At 45.6% G+C, this 24478-nt stretch overlaps 1 protein-coding gene across 3 annotated transcripts in view; it reads right to left on the reverse strand.

The window, feature by feature from the left end:
• Positions 1-24478, reverse strand: part of BRD3 (bromodomain containing 3) — a 38869-nt gene continuing 14391 nt past the window's right edge. For all 3 annotated transcript variants that reach the window (XM_069031606.1, XM_069031608.1, XM_069031607.1), the window contains 11 exons: positions 19352-19678; positions 18581-18718; positions 17515-17662; positions 15796-16010; positions 13912-14283; positions 9425-9553; positions 8857-9048; positions 8286-8521; positions 7483-7775; positions 5573-5701; positions 1-5006 (listed from right to left, as the gene is read on the reverse strand). In XM_069031606.1, the coding sequence (XP_068887707.1) occupies positions 4891-5006; positions 5573-5701; positions 7483-7775; positions 8286-8521; positions 8857-9048; positions 9425-9553; positions 13912-14283; positions 15796-16010; positions 17515-17662; positions 18581-18718; positions 19352-19552 (2169 nt within the window). In that variant the 5' untranslated portion in view covers positions 19553-19678 and the 3' untranslated portion in view covers positions 1-4890. The remainder of the gene's footprint in view (positions 5007-5572; positions 5702-7482; positions 7776-8285; positions 8522-8856; positions 9049-9424; positions 9554-13911; positions 14284-15795; positions 16011-17514; positions 17663-18580; positions 18719-19351; positions 19679-24478) is intronic.

Here is a 24478-nt window from a genome sequence, read left to right on the forward strand (position 1 = left end):
ACAATTTTTCTTTTTATTATGAAAACAAAACGAATGCCCCAGGACCAGGGTCCGTGTTTACCAGTAACATCAAAGATTACTTTCTAACTCTTTTTTTTTTTTTTTTTTTTTAAGTCTGTTTTGTTTGAGGCCAGCAATTTGCAATAAACAAGCTAAACTACTTACATTGACTCTTTTGAATAACTGACATTTACAGGAATATACTAGAAATGGCACTAAAAAGTTTTAAGAAAAAGAGTTACGGTAAATTTGCATGCACATCATACAGAAAAGTAACAATTTCTTTTTTTTTCTTTAAATATTTAAAAAAAACCCAAAATAACAAAACAAAAATACAACAACAAATCTTTCTGGATTGGTTATGCCAGTATCAGGGCTGTGTTCTAAGTGGCCTGTGTCAAATCCTAGCTGGTGGTTTAATTTATTTTTTAAAAATGACATTTTAAAAAGATATGTAAATACCATTTTCTTTACAAAATGCAGCTCGAGCAAGATAATGCTGCTGTGTAAGGAATCCTAAATTTCTCTTTAATGATGCAGAGCCTGCCCACAGTTAGCCCTAGTGGTAACTGCTCAGGGTTGAGAAGAGACTGAGAATTTAAAATTCAGTACTAAAAAGGTTGTGGTTTGTCTTTATCATGCCCCGACCCCTGCCCCCTCAGCTTCAACCCCAGCTTTAAAAAAAAAAAACCCAATCATTCCTTTCAAAACAAGGAAAAAAAAATTAAAAACTGGTCTAAAAGTCCCCAAAGCAGAGAAAGAACTAGATCAGGTAACTGCAGTCTGCTTCTACCACATGGAGAGCAGGGAAGAGACCTCAGGGGGAACTCGGCTGTGCATTTCCACACACACAAGTGCTGGGTGTGTTTGGGGGGGGTCACCACCCTCCCAGCAGTGCCACAGTCCTGAAACATCACTCCTACAGTTCCAAACCCTGGGGGTAGGCAAGGTTCAAACCACATCAGTACAAAAATTGCAGTGATTTTTGTGTGTAGACGACACATTTGGTGTGCAGAGAGCTGTTGGAGCCGAGAGATTCCTTCGGTCGATGGGTCAGGGCCTGAGTCCCCGGGCTGGGGATCTCCCTCTGGTCCCACTGAGCCACGAGACAGGCTGAGTTTACAATCAGAGAAAAGGTTCACAAAGTTTTTAAAAGGTGCAGTAATGCTGGTTGATTGAGAAAGGTCTGGTCAGATATTTTGTTAAAACAGGAATTCGTCCGAAAAAGCAGTTTCAATAAAACTCTGTGTGTATGCATACATATGAAATCATACTGATTTCAGTGAAGTTTCCCCTGGAAAACAAAGTTAAACTTTGTTCATTCAAGAAAAATTCTACCATAAAAATTTTTTTTTCCTTTTTTTTTTTTTTTTTTTTTTTTAATTCTTAAGTTTAAAAATGTTCTTTCAAACGTTGTATGTTTGATCATTTCAAAGTTATTTCGTGACATCTGGACTGACGTGTCATGCAATAAAACCCAGTTAAATAAATGCTCTGTTGGTTCAGTTCCCAACTCATTTAGGGCTCCTGCTACTTACTCTGGACAGGAAACATCTCTCCTGGAGAAACCTGGGTTGTACAAGAGGAACCCCCATGGACACGGTGGGGATAAGGAGCACTACGAATGATCTGAGAATGGAAAAGTGTAAGGACAACATTTGGAAGTGAAGAGTCATCCATGTATTCCCTGGGTCATGCCAAAATGGATTTCTCCTCGCTCCATTTTGTTGGGAACACCTCACTTCCCATGAAAAGTTTCCCAATAAGTGGAAGCCCAAGTTGCAGCTGGTGGATCAAGGCTGTGCAGGTGGTTCTTCCCATTCCATGGTGGCCTTGGCAGGTTGTTTTCCTTGAAAATCCCCAAGCTGGGATGGTTTTCCAGCTCCAACAGGGATCCTCCTCCAGCGCTGAGCCAGTCTCAGGCCAGGCCTTTTCCCATCACTTCCCACGTGGTTCTCAACCCCTCTGGCTCCAACTGATTTTGGTGGGACAGCCCCGTGGCTCCTCGAGGGATGTCTGTGTGTTCCAGGGCTTGTTCCTGATACCAGAGGATGGTGACAGAGCAGCATTCCCAGGTTTTTTGTGGCAGTGATGCTGCTGCCTCCGACGCCAGCTCCGGTTTGTCCTCGCCACGGAAGCCACCACCACAGCTCAGGGTTGAGCACGCAGGAAAAGGTCCCAGGAAGGGAAAACTGGGAGTTTGTTTATCCAAATGCCGTGGCAGTGAATTGGTTGCAATTATTCATTAAAATATTCCTTGGTTTTGACCGTTTTGAGTCGCAGGCAACAGGAGAAACACAGGTGAAACCCAACCCCGTTAAAAAGAAACCCAAGCTCTTAATTAGGTGAATATTACATTTCCTCAAAGTAAATTCTGAAAATATATTACCAGGGATCTGTCTGGGGGAAGGATTTATAAGGGCAGAACTTAAAAAAAAAAATATCAGAACTGAACTCCATTGTTAATGGGAAAGAAAAATCATGAATTTCAGTAAAAACCAGAACATTTTTCTTTCAAATGCTCTGGGAAACAATCTCTGGTCACCAGCAGATTTTGAGAGGCAGATGCTCAAGTATCCAGCAAATCACCCTTGGCTGCTGGGCAGTGGGTGACTGGCACTGAGCATGGATGCAGCTGGAAGTGCAAACCTTGGAATGCTAAAACAGGCAGTGATTCCCAGATTCCCAGCACATGGACATCCACCAGAGCCCACAGCCCAGCACAGCATCTCCTGTCCCAGCTCCTGGAGGCTGAGTGTGCAAAGGAAATCTTGTGCTGGCCTTGAGGGTGCTCCAGGGCCACTCACCCGTGGGGAAAATAAAATCTGGAGCAATTTGCACTGCTGGGAGAGCACAGGAAGGTGAATTTTAGGGCTACCCCACAGGAGAGAGGCAGCCTTAGGGGCTGGTGCTGGAGAAGGAAAGGCAGAATTTTCTGTCAAACTCTGTATATTTTGTTTCTTTACAATAAAAAGAATTTACAATAAAACTTCTGCCCCTCTGATTACACATTTTATATCATTATAGAACTGGTGTTTTCCTAAAATTGGATTAGAAAAGGATAAAACCCCCCCTTGTTCCACCAAAACAAAAAAAAAGGGGGGGGGGGGGAAGACCACCGAGAAAATAAAATTATATCAAATTGTACGTCTCCAAAATCTGTACAAAATGGGGAAAAAGGGGGACTGGGGTGAAAAAAAGAGGGAAAAAGTATCTAAAAATGAACAGACCAAACATGTCAGAGCACCAGACACACAAGAGACTGGACTGTAGCACCTGTAGGTATAAAGTCCAAGGTATATAAATAAATTCATGGATTTTTATTTGCTTTGTTGTTGTTTGTTTGTTTTAAATCTGGTTCAAACCTCATTAAAAGTCTGCCTGTCTGCTGGCCTGCAGAACCCCAACTTGGCTTTTGTTAGGTTTTATTACCTTTTAAATGACTGATGGTGTTTAATAAATAAAGTCATGGTATATACATGAAATTAGGGACACTGAAACCAGGGTGTATTGCAGCAGTGCAGGTCAAAAAAATAGCAAGCTTTAAAAAATTAGCTTTTTTTTTTTTTTTCTTCTCCCTCCCCTCTTTTTCCTTTTTCATTGAGGTAAAACATTTCAGTGCCTGGAATCTGCACCCTGCCTGACACAGGAGGAGCATCCCCTGTCGAGGAGCTCGCTACCAGAACGATGAGGGGAAGGGAGAAAAACAAAGCAAACTCAAAAGCAAGAAGCCCAAACGCACACAAAATCCCTCTCTCCACTTCCCCTGCCAGCTCAGCCTCAGCTGGAGCTCAAGTGCTGCTTTATTTTAAGCCCAGACTGAGGTGTTTGTCATGAAGAAAATCCCGAAGATGTGCCCAGTAATGGGCACATGACTTGTCCTGGTCACTGCAGGGATCACTCCAGGCTCCAGCTGACAACTTCCAGCCAAAAAACTCCTCTCAATTCCATGAAAACTTTCATAGAGAGCGTCCATTTCCTGGAAATTATCTATTTAATGTTAAAAATACCATTCCCAAGAAACTTGAGTGTGTCCCTTGCTCCCTTCTTCCCAATGAATCCCCGGGAAAAGTGAAGCTTTTGAGTGGAAAACCAAGAAATGCAACCACTATTGCTCGTGTGCTTAAAAGTTAAATTCATGCTTCAAGACCTTCCTGAACAGGTGCCTATGCCTCTACCAAGATTTTTTAAAAAAAAAAAAAAAAAGCATGTTAGCAATCCACAGTACATGAGAATTTTTTTGGATTTTTTTGTTGTTGTTTTTATGTAAAAAGATGATAGCATCTGACATTTTCATCACACTGTAGACTTGGAGATTAAGAATACTAGTGCTAATAACAAATACACCAACTAGTTCAAAAGCTAACATCTTTCAGATACAGTACCATTTTACAGAGATTTCTTTAAAAAAAGATGGTTTTTACCTTGTGTGAGCCAGGCAGGCTTATTAAAAGAGAATATTCTGGGGAGAGGGAAAGGGCTGGGAGGGAAATGTACTACAAACCTTGCAGAATTTTCTATTTATCTCCTGCTAAGAGCTCAAAGTTCTTCCATTTTCGACCAATTTTCTCCAAATAAAATGTAAATTTTAGAGACTTTATGCAAAGGGAACTATTTGTCATAAAGTCTAGTCACACACACACACTCAAAGATCTTTGACCTATTAAAAGAGAGCCCCCTCCCCCCCCACCAAAAAAAAAAAAAAAATGGAAGATACCTTTTGTAACACTGAGTTAAAAAATAAAATAAAAAACAAGTCAGAGAAAGAGAGAGGGGATAAAACCTGACCACCGTGGCCCGAGAGCAGGGGTTTAAGGAGGGGAAGGGACACTGCAGAGCATGGGGAGGGAGGGGGTGTCCCTTTGGGGTTTGTGTCCGAGTGTCCCCAGCTCATTCCGAGTCGCTGCTGTCCGAGCTGGAGCCGCTGGAGCTGCTGCTCCCGGACTCGGAGGAGCTGCTGCTGCTGAGCCGGGAAGGGCCTCCAGAGGGAGTGGAGCCGGATTTCTCTGCAGGGGAACAAGGCAGGGATGTGGTTAATTGCAAGGAATTAAAACACAGAAGGGTTGCCCACAGCCTTCCTTCCCAATTTGACCCGCAGGGTGACAGGGCTCCTTCGACTGCCAGTGACCATGGAAGTGTGGGATCCACACAGGAGCTCTGCTGTGGGGCAGTGTCCATCTCTGAGCACAGCAAAACCCCCTTGGGAAAGCTGGCAGCAGCTTTGTTTGCTCTGGGGGAACCTTCTGGAGCATCCTGAGCTACGTGGGGGTTTGGGATTTTTGTGACCCCGCGTGTGTTAGATGCTCTGTGGTGTGGGCTGTGCACACCAGGCTAACACAGGGAAGATCCTCCTCCCTCTGAAGGAGGAATTGCCTCCAAGACAGCTCCCATTTGCCACCCAGCAGTTTCCACCTGGCCATGGACCAAAGCAGTCCCACACAGTAGCTCAGTGCCCAGCAGGAACTCTCTGAGGGTTTCTGTCACAGAACCAAACCCAAGGCAGAGGTTTTGACCCTATGACAAAGTCTGCCCACTTTTGGATGCTGTTTTCACATAAAACCAGAGCCATTACCTTTCTTTGCAGGCTTCTTGTTGTTGTTTAGCTGCCCACTGACATCCTGTAACCGTTTTTCTAGTTCTTTCTTCTTTTCCTGAGCTAACTCTTCTTTTGACTTTGCTGCTTGCTTTTTGCCACTGGCAGCTGTGGAGGAGGAAGGCAGAGTTTCTGAAAGTGCAGGGATGCTGGGGAAAAGAGTGGACATCACTATTTTACAGGGCATGTACATCTGTGTGCACACTCTGCAGTGACACTGCCAAGATCCAGTGCTCACACAGCAACTACACATCCCAGAGAGAAGGCAACACCTGAAGTTGCCTTGCTCATCAAATCACCACCATCCTGTAACATGCAATTTTTTTTAAAGAGAGATCTTCTGGAAAGTATTTTAGAAGATAGAAATATCCATGTAATAACCTTGTCATTACAGGTTACTTACCAGCCAGTTATATGGTCAATAATTACAGATTTGCAATTACAGAATTGTTACATGGGTTTTCTGCCCTGTAAAATAAAGTGTCCCATTAAAGGTTGTCAGGAGTAAAGCATCTGCCATTAAAACTTCTGATCCCCTCACACAAGAATCTACTGTGGTTTATGTTGCTCTAAAGAGAAAACAAAACAGAGGCAAATTAAAACCCAACTGAAGCAAAGGCTGGCAGACAACAGGAATGTAACTGCACCAGGATGGAAAGGGTGAGAAGTACCAGCAACACTCCTACTGCCAAGGAAAGGAAATATTCCTCCAAAGGAGGAGTAATTGAACACAGGTGTTGGCCAGGATTGGAAGCACAAGACAGGAGCCAGATATTTTGCCTGATCCAGCAAGGAAATACCTACATTTCTGTGAGCTGTTTTAAAGCAATGATTTAAAAAAAAATAAAACCAAAAAAAGAAAAGTAAAGTGCAGTCCTAAGAGGGAACACCCAGCACAAGAGCCCAGCCTGGCTCAGGCATGCCAGGCTCACAGGGTGGATATCTGAGGTTATCTGTGTTACTCTACACTTTGGTTCCAAAATTAAAGGATGCTTTCTGTTCCTAAGCACTCTGGAAAGTCCTTTCCTGAGATATTCCAACAGTGAAGGATTCAGGGAGGGGAAAAAAAATAAAGCAAAAAGAAAGGTGAAAGTCTGTATTTTGCTTAGGCCTTCCTGAAAATCCTGGGGGGAAGGAACGGAGGTGACATACAAAAGCAGGGAGTAGCTTTTGTGTCAATCTTAAAAGCAAAACTCCCTTAACCAAGAGAGCCAGGAGCATTTCAGGTAGGTGATCCTCTTGCTGTCCAGATGGAGCTAAACTCCCAAGGAGCTGCAAGAATTTGCTTTGTGGACAAGGCACAAAGTGTGTCCCACACCGAACCACACACTCAGCAGCAGACTGACATTCATCCTCTGATCTGATAGAGGGTGAGGGCAACGTGGTGATCAGGCCATGCAGGATGAACAGTTTTGGGGTGAATAAACAGCTCAGACACACCCAGAATCCACAGGTAACCTTGTGCAAATCATTTATTGCCTTGGTGGTTTGGATCCCAACCACGTTTTTTTGTTTCCTTCCTAATTAGATGCTAAACTATTCAGGATAAGAAACTGATCCTTCCAGATGTGGGCACATAACACCTGACACAGTGAGACTGAAACCTTTACAGGGCCTTCCAGAGCCTGGGTAAGTAATAAAGGCAACCCAAAGGTCTTGCAGAGGAGCACATTGACTCTCCAGGTCTCTGCAGCAGGACACCACGGGAAGAAAGAACAGAGAAAAAATAGAAAGTTTCTGTACATTTCCTTGGGAGAAAAGAATCTCTAAAAATTCCTGTCATCACATAGCCAACAGGTGGGTAAGAGAACCTCAGTACACATGCCCTGACTCCACAGCTGAGCCCCAGAGCTGCTGGGGGGAACACGTGCCCCGGGAGGGTAACTTACAAAATGGTTTCCTTTGTTTTTTCTGTAAACAAGATTTCACGTATCTCTCCAGTTCTCGTAACGTTGTGGGCTTCAAGGTTTCAAAATCTATTTCAATCTCGTCGGGATTGGAGTCTCTGAGGGAAGGTTCCCGGGACTGGATGATGTGAACCACCCTGCCCAGCTTCTCCCCGGGCAGGCGGTTGATGTCCAGGCTGAGCTGTCGTTTCTCATCATAAGTCATGGGCAGCCCTTCCTCCTCCTCATCCGAGTCGTAGGTTGCAGATGCCTGCTTGCCTCCTTTCTTGGGCTGCCTGGGGAGGTTGTCAAGCATGAAAACATTCATGGGGACACAGCAATGAATTATTTTTTTTCCCCCCAACTCCCTTGTAACAAACATCCCCATGCTCTTGGCTTTGAAGCTCTCGTCAGATGGCTGGAACAGCACCACAAGTGCTGAAAAAGTTCAGCAGCCTGAGATCAGCTGTTGTGTTCCTGTTATATTTTAGCCCTGTGAAGTGTGACAACAAGCCCAAGAAGCAGCAGGGGGGCAGCTATGAAATGGCACATTCTTGGTGGCTGCACAAAAGGCAGCCCCCAAAACCTTATCTGAGAGCAATCAGGCAGGGATTCAAAGAGCTGGACACTGAAAACATGATGGTTGCACTGCCAGCTCCAAGTTGAAGACTCCCTGGAGCTGTCTGGGAATGGGAACAGTATTCAGCAGCAAATTAACTACTACTGAGCTTCCCCAGGAATTAAGGACAAGGCTGGAAGCTCCTGGCTGTCCCCTCAAGGTACCTTGTTGGAAGGCTGGCTCTCACCTGTTAGCTGTGGTTGTGCTGTTTGCTTTCTTAGCTGGGGCTTTCTTCTGTTGGGTTTGTTTTGGTGGTTGAGCCACCTTGGGTTTCTTCTCCTCCTCGGCTTTTACTTTGTGCTTTTCCTTTTCCTTCTCTTTATCTTTCTTTTTCTTCTCTTTCTCCTTCTTCTCTTTTTTTTTCTTTGGTTTGTTCACTGGCGCTTGGGACAGTGCAGCCAGCTGCTCGTGGACGGCTTTCAGCTGGGGGGAAATGGGGGAAAATCCATCAAGGCAAGGTAACTGATGCCTCCACAAATCCTTCCCTCTACATCCCAAGGTGTAAGTATATCCTAAAGTCAAAAATCAACCATATTTTGGGATCCCAGAAGGAAGTAGAGAGCATTAGCACTGAGAAAAACAATCTTGAGGGAAATTACCATTAGATTAAACACACACTGATCGCACAGCTGAATTGCTTTTCCCCTTTAGCAGGGAGTGTTTCCCTGCATCCCAGCCTAGGTGGGATTTTTCAGGACACAATTCCTGCCGCTGTGCTCTGTCTAATGCACGGACACACAGCTGGGATGGGGCAGTACCTGCTCCTGGAGCTCGGCCAGCCGAGTCGCCCGCTCCTCCTCGGAGTCGGAGCTGTCGGAGTCGGAGGAGCTCTCCTCGCTGCTGTGGCTGCTCTCTGTGCTTTTGCTCACCACTGGGGCTGTTGGGGGAGGTGGAGGGGGGGCCTCTGCAGGCTCATCAGGCATTTTTGCAAACCTCATCTCAAAGACATCCTGCAAAAAAGGAGGAAAATGGGTGACCAAAGGAGCCTCGGCCGCAAACAGCTCACTCTGGTCTCTTAAATACATCAGGGGCAGGGTCTTTGTGCACTACAAGTAAATAATAATATACAGAATATGGCTGCCCATCTGGAAAGCCCGAGAAAATCCTCCCTTGACTTTAACAGCAAGGATTATAATATTTTAGGAGCTGAACGTGGCATTGGGCCCACACCATGTGAAGAGCACGACAGTCCTGCAGAGAGCACGAGGCTCCTGCCAAGGGCTGGAGGAGTCTCCCTTGTTGGTGCCAAGAGCAGATCCACACCTGGACCTCACCTTGTACCTGAACTAAACACACTCTGGAAGATGCATTTGCCAACACCTTTACCTGGAGCTTCCTGGCCATGGCCACCACCTCGTGGTCTGGAGGATTGTACTTGTAACAATTAGAGAACATTAACCGAATATCTGCTGCAAAACCTTGTGCATCCTGGTATTCCCGACTGTCCATTTTTTTCTGCAAACAAACAAGCCAAAGGGAAAGGGGGAAAAAAAAAAAGCCATAAGCAAAAGGCATTTGTAGCAACTGCATGGAGGGCATGTGAACCTCAGAGACAGGACAGCCTCAAAAATCCCATCTAGGAGAATGGAAGTTTGATTTGGGTTATTGGTTCCTAAATAACATTCAGAGTTCCTACTTTGTAAAACAGGCAAATAAACACCAGGCAACCAAAGAAGTTGATATTTCATAGCAGTTTAAACACTAAGATTCTAAACTGAACTTGTTTTCTAAGTAGTAAAATATAAATCTGTCAGGGTCCACATTCTACCAGAAAACATTTAAAAATCATCAGAAAAATCATTTAGAAAAATGGATCAGGAGCTAATAGAAACAAGTCATGGATGGAAAGGGCAAGACTCAACAAGCAAGTTACAATTACAGCAGTACCTTAAGTGTGTATTTCTACAAATGCTTGGATATATTTGCCTTGTAAATCTGAAAGGGCAGAAAAGATCATGAAAATCTGACTTGCTGCTAGCAGGGGGCAGGAGGTTTGCTCAGCAATTCCTACAGCAAAATAGGCATTTACAGTTAAACTACAACTCCCACTCTCAATTTAAAAGTCCAACTGATAGAAATGGATACAGAATTCACCCTTTATGAACCTACTCATAATTTTATTTCCTAGAGTAGTGAGAATAAATATCAAATATTTGTACCTTGTTCCTTTCTCTTATTTTTCAGCTCTCACTTCCATCCATTTCTTTTGCTGTTTGGGACTGAATGATTTGGGTTTAGAGAGCAGTTTATAGCATTCCCAGCACTTAATTGATTTTATGCATATATTACTACTATGTATAAAACCTTAGCTCCAATTACTCCTGCTGAAAGGAAAGAGAAGCTAACACTAGATTTCATTTGCATTTAAAAGACCTGGGTTTAAAGAAATTCTCTATTTGCCAAGTGCTTACAGGCCTCCCTTTTGTGTGTCTTGGGCACCTGTATCCCCAGAGAAGGGAAGGGTTGACTGGCAGACAGGCAGGGGACATGATGGGGACAGACATCCCCCATCCCAGCAGCAGTCAGGGATGCTCAGGGTCCATCACCCACCCCTAACACCAGCAAAATTCCCATTTGTTCATGGAACTACAGAAATTCCACAGCTGGGATAGACCTTGGAACTGTCTTGAAACACTACAATGACTCCTGGAGCTGTTTTTGTTGTGAAAAGGGCAGAATTTCACCTCCAGGGACACAGCTTCTGAGGGACCTGATGCAGGGTGGTGACATCCCTGCAGCTTTGCTCCCTGCTGTGCTGCAGCCAGACATCTGTCAAACTTTTTGTCAGGAGACCTCATTTTCCTGGTGAATAAACCAGGAGACAGTCTGGGAGCCACAGCACAAAGGCAGAAAGGGAAATAGGTTTTGGTGCTCCTGTCTGAAAAGCCTCTCAGGCCAATGCCAAAGCAAAACATATGTTGAAACCAAAGGGCCCGTTTATTTTAAAATACATCTTACTGCATGAAAGGCCTTTTTATATTTGTTTGGCATACTCAGGGCCTGATTACTGCCTATGAAATACATTCCAATGTCTGAGGCTTTGCTTTTCATCCAAACTCAACAGTTTTCTAGCCCAACAGTTTTAATCCATGGATTTTTGTTTTGTTTTCTTATAAAGAATAATTAGCTTAACAAAAGAAAGAAAAGCACTTTAAATCGGTGGGCTGGAATATCTTTGGTTACAAATACACTTAGACATATCCAGCTGCTTTACAAAAAAAAAAAAAGTGATTACATTTACAACTGCAAATCAGGAGTCAGACAGGCGGGGCTGGCAGAGGTGCAGGCAGGCCAGCTCGCCCATCCTCTGTCCCACACACAGCATTTACCCACAGCAATCTCATTTTCCCCCTCAATCAATTGTTCAATCATCTTTAATGTTCAGAAATTCGTTTCCTCATGTCTAACGTGCCTCCAGCTCTAAGGTGAGTCTTTTCTTTGCCTCCTCTCTGGGCAGGACACAAAGAATGTCTCCTCACTTTTAAGACCCTGGACTCAGCTGCACTGAAACTACAGCAGTTCACTGCAGGAAAATTGAGGGGTGAGCACAGTTACATCCCTGGAGGAAGTGCTTTATTCCAAAAGCAACCACCTTGTGGAAATCCTTTTGTACAGCAAGGCCTGTTGCTTGTTCACCACAGAGTAAAACAAAGGCAGAGACATCCATGTCACTGCTGGGACCTGGCAGCCAGAGGATGGAGCAGGAGAAGAGGTGCTCCAGGTTCCCCCAACTCCTGCCTCCCCAGCACCACAGAGTGGGACAGGGATGTTCTGCACGTGGTCCCTGCCTGCCTGGGGACAGGGCAGCAGCAGCTCCAGCCTCAGTGCATCCCACTCCTCACAGGGAATTAGAGCTGCTGCCTCCCTCTCTCCTCACACTTCCATCCTTTCCTACTCCAAGCAGTTCTACTCTTTCCCTCTCTGAGGTGGAGATGAACTCACAGATCCTGTCCCTTCAGCTGTTCCCACTCTCAGTCCTAGCTCCAGCACAAAATTCCAGCACATCCTTTTGCTCCTGGCTGCAACAAGCTCAGCTACAGCCCCTCCATCTCACCTGCCCCAGGCACAGTTGCAACAGCCAACCTCCACCTCAGGTGGAGGTGCTTCCTCCACCACACGCAGAGAAAACAACCTCCACATCCTCCTGGAGACACCTCTGCCAGGGAAAAAATGCTCCTGGATGTGAAGGATATTCTCAGAGGAAACTAAAACCTAACATAGTGACAGAAGCAAAGAGACAGGATGTGTTACAGCTGCAGCAGTGCCTGTGTTTTACTTTCTCACATAATCCCTCCCTGGTTAGTTTGGAGGCCATTAGTTGTGCTGCTTTATCATGGCCATTGTCACTTGGGCAGAATTAAATCTAAAAACCTTTCAGAGCCACAGAGGAAGTCCCTGACACTGGAAAATGACACTGCCTGCAAATGGCAGGTTTCTGTTCCACGCAGTGAACGTATTATGGGCTGCATCTCTGAGAAGTCACACTATGATCTACAGGCCAAGAGCAATGACAATAAAACACTTCATAAAAAACCAATACCAGACAGCACTTCAAACAGCTTTATTAAGAAAAATACTACCATGTGGAATGAGAAACCCAGAGCCTTTAGGTGTAAAAGACTCCACTGGGTTTGCCATCAACCTGTCTCCAATTTTCTGCCCTACACTAGTCAGGTGAAGAGGGAGGCTATCACCTGCACTTGCCTGAAAAGGGCAGAGGTGTACAATTTTAAAAGAATGAAGTGAGGACTATAAAGAGATTTAAGTATGAAGGAGTCACCAACCCAAGAAATCACAGCTTTGCACTTAGATTTTTCAGAACACAGCACAAGGATCTCTTGCAATAAGAAATCACCTAAGCACAGATGAAAATACCAGCCTTGAGAGGGGCAGGATTTCACTCTCTCCATCTCTAATCTTCCTGCAGTCACCTGGGACTTCATCTAGCCGGCTGCAGATATCTCTGGAGACCCACAGCATCCCTGGGATGGATGCATGGCACATCAGAGTGCAACATGCTGCTCCCAGGTACCACATAGGATCTGCCAAGGAATGCGACAGGAATCACAACCACAGCTGCCCTTTTGTCACCTGGGCATTCAGACAACCCCAGGCACTGGCTCAGCTGGCAGTAAAACCCTTCTGGCAATGCCAGTGAAAGCCAGCAACATCTTCACCTCCTGCACATCACGTCTCCCCCTCCACCAACACAGATTCTAGTGCCTGGCTCACAAGCAGAAGATGGGAACTACAAAGACATGGCTTTGCTTCATGGAGGGATTCAGCAAATCTCCAAACCAACTGGGAAAAACAAGAATACTGGACCATACAAAGCTAAACTCTTGAGAAGCCAAGCATGAACCACAAAACCATCATACATCTCCCTGAGTACCATCACATTCCAGCTGGAATTGCTCAGTGTAAGCCTATCTGCCACCACCACCAAGTAGGTAGGCAGCAGCTTCTAGAAATGGGATGTTATCAACTGAATCCTGTGAAATAAAGCACCTCTCCAGAGTGCAACAGAGTGCCAAGAACACCAGTTAAACAGCTGGACTACCCACAGAGAGGAGAGGATGCCATTGTACTTTGCTTTGTGTACATCATCTGCTTTGCAGGGCAGAAAAAAAAAGGTTATGCCCCAGGTTATGGCAAAAAAAGGAAGAGGAGATGGAAACAAAACATAAAAACATCCACTTGCTATCCAAATAGGTTCAGTTTCCACCCTTTCCCCTTCCCCCTCCCCCAGAAGGAGCCAGTCCTCTGCAACCAGAGGGACCCCCAGCAAAAAGAGGTGGTAAATGAGGACGTACTTTCACAGTACTGAGATCCATGGGGTGCTTGATAATATCATGATAGTCATGTAATTCCAAGGCCTCAGCATCCACGGGCTTGTAAAAGGGCCATGCATAGGCTGCGTGCTTCTTGGAGAGCATCTCCTTGAGGATGCTGTCACAGTACTTGAGGTGCTCAGAGAGTTTGCCCTTCTTCCCTGCGTGCTGTGGGACCTCTCCATCTTCCAGGTCTTTCTTTGGTGGTTTGATGGGGCGGCCGCCGCTCTCCCTGCGCGCGATGATTTTGGCCTGTTTGGGGTCCGAGAGGGGCGTGGGGGACTCGCTCCTGCTGGCAGTGATGGCAGAGGTGGTGGGGGTGGTGGTGTCTGCTTTCCTCTTCACTCCCTTTTTCTGAAACAGCAGAGGGACAGGCTCCGTGAGTGCGTGCCCAGTTCTCAGCCAGCAGAAAGCCTAGCACAGCTCATCCTTAGTTTTGCCTGACCTCTGACAGAAAAAAACCCCACTTATTTCACCAGGATAAATGGGATTTGTGACTAGAGGCTCCAACACACAATGGCTACAACGCTGCACGTCACCTGAGCCACAGTAAGCAACCATTTGCACGTCTCCAACCCATGCCCAACCATGCTGCAAAACGTGTTATTTCCCTGAGAGGGAAGCCAGGACTCTTACCTCGTGTTTGCCAAGGGAAAGGAGGGCGCCCAGTCGATTACTGCAGCTCAGCTGATGCATCGGGACTGAGCAAGTGTCAGTAACTTAACCACATGGCTGAGTCCCCAGTGGCAGGATCAGGCTATAAGTTCTGAACCAAAGCATATTAATCACCAAAGACCCGTGAGCCCTCACTCCCCTGTATTTAGTGGGTGTGCAAAGGTAGATTTTGCCTTAAGCAAACAAACCCTCTCACATAAATTCTAGCTGTGACTGTCCAGTCAGCTCTCTCGTGCTCCTTATTTCTCTGGAGACGGAGATAGGGGGAAAAGTTCCTTAGAGAAATCTAAGGGAAATCTTAAGTAAATGCCAAGCAGAATTAATTTTGCACTGTGTATTTGGCAAACTCACTTCTGGGTTCATCCTTGAGTTTTAAAATGAAATTGATTCTCAGAAGCAAGTTATTTGGACAGAAACTGAAACATGAGACAGGTTTCTGAGCCTCGAGGACAGCTTAGCTGCAAGATCTGACTCACGATTTCTCTAGCAATTCTCAAACAATTGGGTTAAAAAGCAAAACAATTCTGTGCCTCTGCTGGTCCAAGCAAACTCACAACCAATACTGTTGTAGTTAATTCCACGGTTTAGATTTTTAAAAAAACCCCAGCTTTCTCTGAGCTATGCTTTCATCATTTTTAAAGCAATACACAGCTTGCTAAGAAAATTTCAATTATTTAGGTAACATTTCCATTTACCCATAAACTAACATAATAAACAGCAAAACACCAGTGACAACTCCCAGAAGATTACTCAGTAAGGAAGACAGAACTAATGCACCCAAAACCTGCAGGCAACATCAGTCTCCTCCAACTGGAGTGACAGGCTTGTCTTGAACTGGTTTAAAGCAGAGAGGAACATTCCTAATGCTGGAGCCTGCAAACCTTAAAGGAGCAGCCCCAGTAAAATCAGCTCAGTCAGAGAGAGGGAAGAGATGCTTTGAGCTATTTGGTGTAAAATGGGGGGAAATTCCAACAGCCCCGGAGCAGCAGCACAGGGGAACGCTACAAAAGGAGAGGTCGGAACCGAGCTGAAGCAAACGCAGGTGACATCACCTCATCTGGAGCGTGTGAAAACCGGCAAAATCGTTCTCAACCCTCTCCAACTCACCAGCCAACGATGAAAGCAGGAACGCGCGGAGCCAGCAGCGAGGGCTGGCAGCCCAGCCCTGCTCAGCAGAGGAAGGGGATTTACCTTGACGACCGGGGGCGTGGGAGGCACCACGGGCATGATCGGAGCGGCGGGCGGGGGCGGGGCGGCGGCGGCGGGGGCGGCGACGGGCGGGACGGTGGCGGTGATGGTTGGCACGGGGGTGGCAGCGATGACGGGCGTCTGAGACACGGCTGGAGGGACGTTCTGGAACGGGGCCGGCGGGGACACGGAAGACACGGCCACGGCTTGCTGCGCTCCTTTCAAACGAGAGGGGAAAGGCGCTGGTGGTTAGAGCGGGGAGCGTACTGCGAGCAAACTGATGCTGAAGGGCTCTCCCAGGCCAGGGCCACGGGGGAGAGCACAAAGGACACGGTGTGACTTGCTCGGTGCTGTTACCCAGGGTACAGCAAAAACGAGGAATCTCTGATCTAAGTCCTTGCACCACGAGTTGAGGTCAGCCGCGTGTAAAATAATTCCAGCTTTTCACGTGGAGTGTGTGTTGCTCTGGGACAGTCTTCACCCCTCTGATGCTCCCAGAGCTGCGCTGAGCTCAGCAAAAGAGCAGGAGCTCAAGGAGATGGGACAGTGGAAGGTGTTCATACCATGCAAATGGCAACAACCACTGCCCTAAGGCACCTGAACACGCAGGAGCCCAAAGCACTCCAGATTTGCCACAAGTGCAAAGGGGGGATTCTTGGGGTTGTCCTGTTCAGGGACAGGAGTTGGGCTCAATGATTCCTGTGGGTCCCTTCCAACTCCGTATTTTATGGTTCTGTGATTCTCAGTAGAGCTTAAGTCTCCTGATGGCCTCAATGTCTGTGATGCTACACCTGCACTGCTAGAAACCTGCCTACTGATGTAACATTAAAGGGAGACAAATCTACTACCCAATAACAGCAGCAGTCCTTTTTCTATGTTTTATCAAAGGATGTTGAAAAGATACATCATTATTAATTTCTCTGAGCTTGGATAGAGTTATAGCCCCATTTAGCACCTGAAATGTGGGAAAACAGAGGAACAATTGACTTTCCCAGAGCAACAATCAGACCTTGTTTAGAGAAAAAAAAAACAACCCTGCAATCATTTAACTCAGCCCACACAAGCTCCTTTATGAACTGTTTTAGCATGCTTGGACATTTTAGTCCTAAATCCATTTACAATCAGTTCTAGGTAAGCTGAACTAAACTTAGTTTCCACTGATATGCAATGGTCTACATAGCCTTTTGCAATGGCTTAATAAATCCTTTAATTCTATGATGTTGTAACCATGTGTGCAAAAGAAAAGTATACAGGGTTTAGGGGATTAGCAAAATTTGAGTCCAAGTCTCTGCTGTGTCAGATTTCTGCCAGGACCCAGGGTGAGCTGTATAAACCCGAATCTGTAAAGACTTTCCATGCCATGGTCTGGCACTGGCAGCAAACTGGCATTTCTGACTACCTTGTCTTTTCTTGCCTTGGTTTCTTCTTTGCATAGAGAAGCAACAGCACTGCCCTCCCTCACTGAAGTGCTGCATGGATGGGCAAGTCACAGATGGCAAGATTTGTGTGGCAAATGCACAGTGGCCTTGAGACAGATGAGCCCTGAAACCCTGAGTGAACATCACCCAGGCATCTCACACCTTCCTCCTCACTGCTTTAACTGTGAGACCACCGCTCTCCCTTCCCAGCCTCATCACCATCTGAAAAGCCCAGCAGCTTGGGAGGTGGGTCAGGCCTCAGGAACAGCTCCCAACATTCCCTGTCCCTGGATGGGGTCCGTACCTGCGCTCTGTGTGCCCGCTGAGGGTTTGCGACCTTTGCCTTTAGGAACTGGGGGTAGCAATTCCACCTCCTCCTGAGGCATCTGGGCGACCTTCTGCAGAAATATCTTCTCCAGGGCTTGGGCCATGAGGACAATGTCATCTGTGGGCTGCACAAAGAAGAATATGAGCCTTTGTTGTATCATTCACGTATCTGAAGCAGCGAGGCTGAAGATCAGGCTTAGAAAACACTGATGCCCTTCAAATAAATTATGATATTCAAACGCTGACAATAAACAGATTAGCTCTTCTCCCTCCTTGCTTGCCACTCTCCTGCTCTAGCATGCAATTATTACAGCTCCTAAGTGTGCTGCATCCAGAGAATTATCAGGACTTTGGTAGGAGCCTGATAAACCAGCATCCTGTGCAGCAGCGTGGAAGCAGCAAACTGCAACGCATGAGCTGTCCTTCCCTGCTTGCCAGCAGGTCTAAGGGAAGAGTCTAAACACACATTCTGTGGCTCAAACTAATTAATTAGTTTATTTCAGCTGTTCTCCAGTCAGGGTCAGTGATGACAAACAACCTAACAAAACAGCAAACAAGCCAAACCCAAAATACTAATAGTAGTAATAATAAGCATTCTAAATGTGTGTAAGCATGAACATATTTATGGACACAGAGTCAAAGAACAAAGTTATGATTCCTGAACTCCTTTCTGCTGCTAACAGATACTATTTAGTGCCAGACAGTAACACAGAGCACCAAAGCACCTCCAAACACCTGCAGAGCGCTGCATAAAGTACGGCTCGTCCCAGAGAACTCCTAACTGAAAATAAAAGGAGTAAAAACTTGCTGCAAAACCCCAGAACAGAAATCTACCTATAATTAAAAGGCCTATTTGCCATTTTAACTAGTCTGGGGGAAGAAAGAGCCAGCACAAAGACAGCTTTGTGCATTTCAAGTAACATGGCTGCAATTAGTGGCATTTCAAATCCTTGCAAGAAGGGCCCGGAGCCGACCCTGTTCAAAACCTGCACAGTAACAGGGGTAGGTGGGTCTTTTCTAAAGCCTTTTCTGGTCTTTTTTACCTTGTTATAAATGTAACAGTTTGTAAACATGGTGTTGAAATCCTGCATACATTCACTGGCACTCCAGTAATAGTTGTGTTCCAGGCGCTTCTTGATCGTCCCCATGTCCATGGGGTTTTTTATTATTTTGTGATAATCCTGTTGGAAAAAAAGGAAAGATGTTACATCTCCTGAGTCACATCTCCCTCTAATGTGATTTTGTTCACATCTCCCTCTAATCCCTGCTTTCTCCTCATCCCCCCTCCTAAAAAACACCACCGAAATTTTGGGGAAATTGTAAATGTAAAAATATATATTAATTTGTTTTCTAATTTGTATCTTTTTAGTCTTACCATTATTATGAACCTGACTCCAAAGCACACAACCTCCACACTGGGAATCAGCATTTCTGCCTCCCTTTTTAAAAAGCTGCCTCTGGCACTTACAGAAGTTTACCAGAGCCAGCTAAAACTGTGCTCAAAGTTTCAGTCTCTTATTTTAAGAGCATTTAGGCCTTTAAAAGGTTTCCACCTGTTAACCCAGTTTCTCCCTGGGCTGGTCTGGAGCACCTGCAGAGGCTGTGATTAGTCTGGGGATGCTGCAGGGCTGTGCAGTGTCATTTTCTTGTTCTGGCTTAGAGAACTAAAGCTTCTCTTGCTGCACATGAAGCCACTGGCTGAGCCCAACACCATCCCAAGCACCGATATTTCTACTCTAAGCAATCCCAAAAACTGATCCCAAAACCACAAAGCTTCGTAGGAAGGCACCACTGAGAAGGTGACAGGTACGTACCGGCAAATTCAGTTTAATTGCATCAACAGGCTGGTAGAAAGGCCAAGCAAACTGATGCTTCCACAAGGTCTTCACCACAACATTTTGCATATATTGCAGTTGGTTGGTCTTCCGGCCAGGTTTATTGGGATTAGTCACCTCCGGAGGCGGCGGATTCACAGGGCCCTGAGGAGCCTGGATCGCTGACGTGACCGTCGACATCTTCCTGCTCGGGCTCTCACTCGCTGTCACTGCAGCAGACACGGGGAGGTGTTCTCTCTTCCTTTATGCTCCCTGAATGGGACTGACATCCCATTTCCAGGGTGCAACCATACAACCTAGAGCAAACTGGGGGGAGAGAGAGAGAGAGAGAAAGGGAGAGAATAGGGTGTAAATACGGATTCTTGAAGCAGGCAGATTGAGACACTTCTTCTGTGGACAGTATTTAAACTCAGGCTCTTTACCCCACAGGCTGCATGCCTGTAACACAGTTTATCTCGATGGGCACAGTTCAAGACCTGAGAGACAGTGGAACAGCAATTCCCAAATTCAAAGCCTGCAGAGAGATAGCAAACTTCATGGGACTAGTTCTTGCCTTAGCTGGCTCAGAGAGCATCTTCATATCAAGAAAACACTCGGGGCAACCTAAGAATATGGTCAGGGAACACAGTTAAGAAGTAATGCAGACTTCCATGAATGCACTGATGCAAGCTGCTAAATCCATAGCTTCCAGCTCCATGTAAACTGAACTGCATTGTCTCGAGACCCATGCTGCCTGGCACTGAGTCAGCTCACAAGGCTCTGCTCTGGTGCAGTGGGTAGTCTGAAATCCCATAACGAAGAGCAGACGACAGCTGCCAGAGGCCCTCGATCCAGGGAAATGCAAGAAGGGGCAGAGGGGGATGCTGTGAACTGCTGTGAGTGAAAGGTGTCACCACAAACAGCCCAACTTGAAGTGATCTGCGCTTTGAATCTCATAAATGTCTTATTCTGCCTCTTACTGCATGCACCTGAGTGGTTTTGACCCCAGTTTTGTACCACAGTTTTGAGATCCAGGCTCAAATAATAACTGGTGTTATACCCATGACCTGGTTCAGAGAGTGCTGTCATGTTCTCTTTCAAAGGCACATTTGAAACAGAGGAGAATACATAAATTGCATTATTGTATTCTGGTTTTCCCCTGCAAACTGCAGAGGTAAAAATAGCCCAGTATCACTGTGCCTTGTGTAGCATATGGTAAACAGCTTTGCTATGTCATCTTCCATAAACATTGGATATTTCAACTCACATCAGGACTGCAGCTACTCTTCTCACGGCAAACCGACCACAATCACTTTCTAGAGGCAAATTATTTCAAATACGTTTAGAAAGCCATACAAATACTCTGACATATGCTTCTTGGTTGAACAGAGAAACATGAGCAAGGACAGAAGCTGCAGCAACACAGGAAGGAAAAAGCAGGGAGACATCCTAGGAAAAACTCAAAAACCTCTGCTTTGATACAGCCCTAATCATCTCTACTGAATATCTGGACTAAATATAGAACGTCAACTTACCCTGTGAGCTGCTGATTAGATGAAGGCAAAAAGTAAACACATACCTAACTTGGGGAAATTTTACCAAAATAGCTATGCACAAACAAACAGATCTGCAGTGGAGAGGGAGGGAACTGTTATAAACCTAACCCAGACCCCTGTGTGAATACATGTGATTATTTGTGCATGTCCAGTTATGATGGTGCCACCATTTGTTCACAACACCCACTACACTCCAAGGATGTAGAAAAATGACTGCAGGACTCTCTTGTGCCATGGATTTAAGTATAGATCCAGAACCAGGCTTCTGGTCCCTGTTCTTTGATAACTCAGGAGCCCAGCTTAGTTCAAAAAGGATGGTCTCTCTGCTGCTGATCATGCTGCTGGTGACAGGCAGGGTGATCACCAAGCAGACAAAAGAGCTGCTGGCATCCTCTGGACAAGGGATTTCGAAACTAGAATGTTACTTGGGATTTCAGATTTGGAAGACACGGGGGAAGCATTTTCTCCTGGTGTTCCATCAAGTCAAAGCAGAAATATTGCAAAATTCAATCTTCAGATCAAGGGGGATAAATAGACAAAGAATTAAAAACAACAAAAAAAAGATAATTAGGAAGTTTCACTCAGTCTCCTTCTGGGGAGCTCCCTGCATGGATTCAGGTTTCTGAGCAACATCCATCATCCCAGAGTATGCAATGCTGGCTGCAGGCCCCCAGTGACCACCACTGAAGCATTTTGTTTGTTGTCTTCTTGATTAACAAACTGAATCCAGTGCAAGGATTGAGGGGAAATAAAACACCCACAGAGAACAATTCCTACTGCTAGAGAGCATTTGGGTCACAAGTTTGAAACTATGCAGTATAACTTAAGTCTTCCCTTTAAATAACCTGAGGCTAAATATGATTCTCTTTTCATTGAATTTCCTGATGTCCTACCTCTCAAACTCCAATTTGATAAGGATTTTTAATTAATTTGTATTAAATCCCAGAACTGTAATTCAACAAACCACAGATCCATAGCTCCTACCTCTCTCAGACTTTCTCCCTGACCTTAGCCAAGGCTTCCAGAATCGTCACCCCACAGCTCCTCATCTGTGCCATGGAGATAGTGGGAGCTCTTTTCTGTCCACACCCAGCAGAGAAAACTCTCTGGGACAGGCACTGCCTCTCCACAAGGCCATTCCGATCCTTAAGCTTAAACAAGGCTTGTACAGTCCACATAAATGATGGAACAGTCATCAGTGACACAACTCAGAAAGGATTTTAATTAAGAACATTACCAAAAGAAGGAGGGGCAGAACCATGACAGCCAACTTGGTCAGTTCCTTGCTCCTCTTTAATTTCCATGCTCCACCTCACTGGTTTTTACACCCAAAAGTGGCTACAAACCTCCCAGCAGCACTGGCATTGAACTGCTGGATCCTGCAGAAGACAGAAATAGCTACCTGGACTGTCTGGCAGCACTGGAAGTACTGTCCTGCCATAAATAAAGCTTTAATGTGCCTGTGCCTCATTGCACCTTTAACCCTTGGTCCAGCAGCTTCCTCACCCTTTGCTGGGGAAGCTGCTTTGATACTGGATCACTTTGTAATCTTTGAAACTAAAAATTTGTTCCTACAGCCATTCCTTTACCTTTAAAGATTCAAAATGGTATCATTTTTAAGAATGTAAAAAGCAGGATTATGAGGAATCTGGAAGATGAGGGTGAAAATGCTTTGAAAATGTCCAAAAGGCAATGACTTTGAATCAAAGATAAATTAATGCCTGAGAAATCTATTCCATGTGAGACATCATTTATTAAGTGAGGCAAGTGAGGGCCCTGACCATCTGACATCCCAAATTACCAGACAAATCATCCAAGAGGACACTTTAGTAGATCCACAGACAAAAAAAACAAGCAAGCTTCTACAAATTGTCCCGTAAGTACAGGCAGAACTGAACTACACAGCTCTTGTCTAAGCTCTCCAGCACCTACCAAAACTGCACTGGTATCAATAAATATTTCAACTATTAAGGACAGTGACCCAGCACATCATTGTTCAAGGTACTGTACAAGCCTGGAGCAAAGACTAGCAAAACCAGACATCATGTGCACCTTCCAGTGAGGGGCTAAGGTGAGACTTCTCTTAGCCCTGCAGTAGTAACTTCTTAAATTTTAATTTTTAAATCACTACTTATCCTGTTCCTCAGGCCTATAATGTTCAAGTAGCAGGAGCTGTTCTTGATTTCTCTGCCTGCACAAGTAGTTTTGATACTGCAAATTTAAAATACACCCTTAAGTGCTGTCATACATGAAGAGCGAACACCACTTCTCGTTCTTATTCAGTCTGAGACAGTAATTAAAAGCAAAACCCAAAACCTCAAAGAAACCTTGCTTCTCTGGAGTTTAAGCCCTTTTGTGCTAGGTTGCGACCTCAGTGTGGCAAACCAGGCATCGAAAAACCCAGCTAGGTTGGATGAATTCTTTTTTTAAAAACTTTTCTTCCACTGAGTCTCTCACATGGGGTCAGTCAGTGGAGAGAGTTGGCACGGAGAAAACATGTAAATAATTCCCTGAACTAGCAGGATAACATTTTACTGTCTGCAGTGGTAGGGACTATTCTAAAAGCAGCTCTGAAGCCCCATGAGGCGTGCAGAGTGCCAGCACTCCTGCCAACGGCTCTGCCACTTCCTTTGGCAGTGCCCAACATTTAACGGATGCTTTGCTCCCGTGCAGGACCCGATGGTGTTTGTTTTGATTGCGAAGTTACAGCGAGCTTCATGTGAGCCTGGCAGTCCAACAACTCCTCGGTTTCCCCCCCCCCCCCCTTGGTGGAGTATTTCTGCGTGGTTACTTGGACACTGATCAAAATCTGGCACAATTCCAGCCCGGCCAGAAACAGCCACATAAATCTTCCCATCAGGGAAAATTATCAAGTCTGAGGGATGTTCCTTGACCTCGCTGTTATCTGCACGTTATTATTTACATTACAGTAGCACACAGAGGCTGGGCACAGACCAAGGTCCCTTGGTACTTCACACTCTGCACACACAAAGCCCTGTTCCTTCCTCAAAGGGCTGCTGCTCACAACTCACACTTTACACCACGGTGAGGTGACTTGCCCAGAGCCACCCAGTCAGCAGCCAGACCCAAAATTTGACAGCTGGGCAGTCAGAGCAGTGTCCTCTAAGCTGCTGCTCCAAGCATTGCTTCCCCACATCGGCTCCTTGCAGCCTCCAAAGCAGATTCTCAGTCTGTATTTTCCCAACAGTTGGAATTTTGGTCAGAGGAGCAGCCCAACCTTGGCTGTCTTGCCCAGACTCTCTCTGCAGGAGAGGTTCAGCACTACTAAACCTCAATACAACCTCCAAGTCAGATAAGGTTATTAATGAGAGTTGTACCCATTTCATTCTATGGCTGTGGAAACTAAGGGCTACAAAGGGCTACACCAGCACTCCTTCAGTCTCCTCAGAAGGAAATAAACCTGGTGGATGCCTCCTTTTCCTCCCTTTCCCTTCCCAGCCCCACATAGAAACAATTTCAGGCAGCTCCCAGTACCTAGTAACATGTCAGCAGGGATGCTGTCTTCAAACTCAGGGGATGTGCAATTTGAGGGCAAGACTTGAGGCAGACG

Source organism: Aphelocoma coerulescens, chromosome 17 (assembly GCF_041296385.1).
Source record: "Aphelocoma coerulescens isolate FSJ_1873_10779 chromosome 17, UR_Acoe_1.0, whole genome shotgun sequence".
In the NCBI taxonomy this organism is placed as follows: domain Eukaryota; kingdom Metazoa; phylum Chordata; class Aves; order Passeriformes; family Corvidae; genus Aphelocoma; species Aphelocoma coerulescens.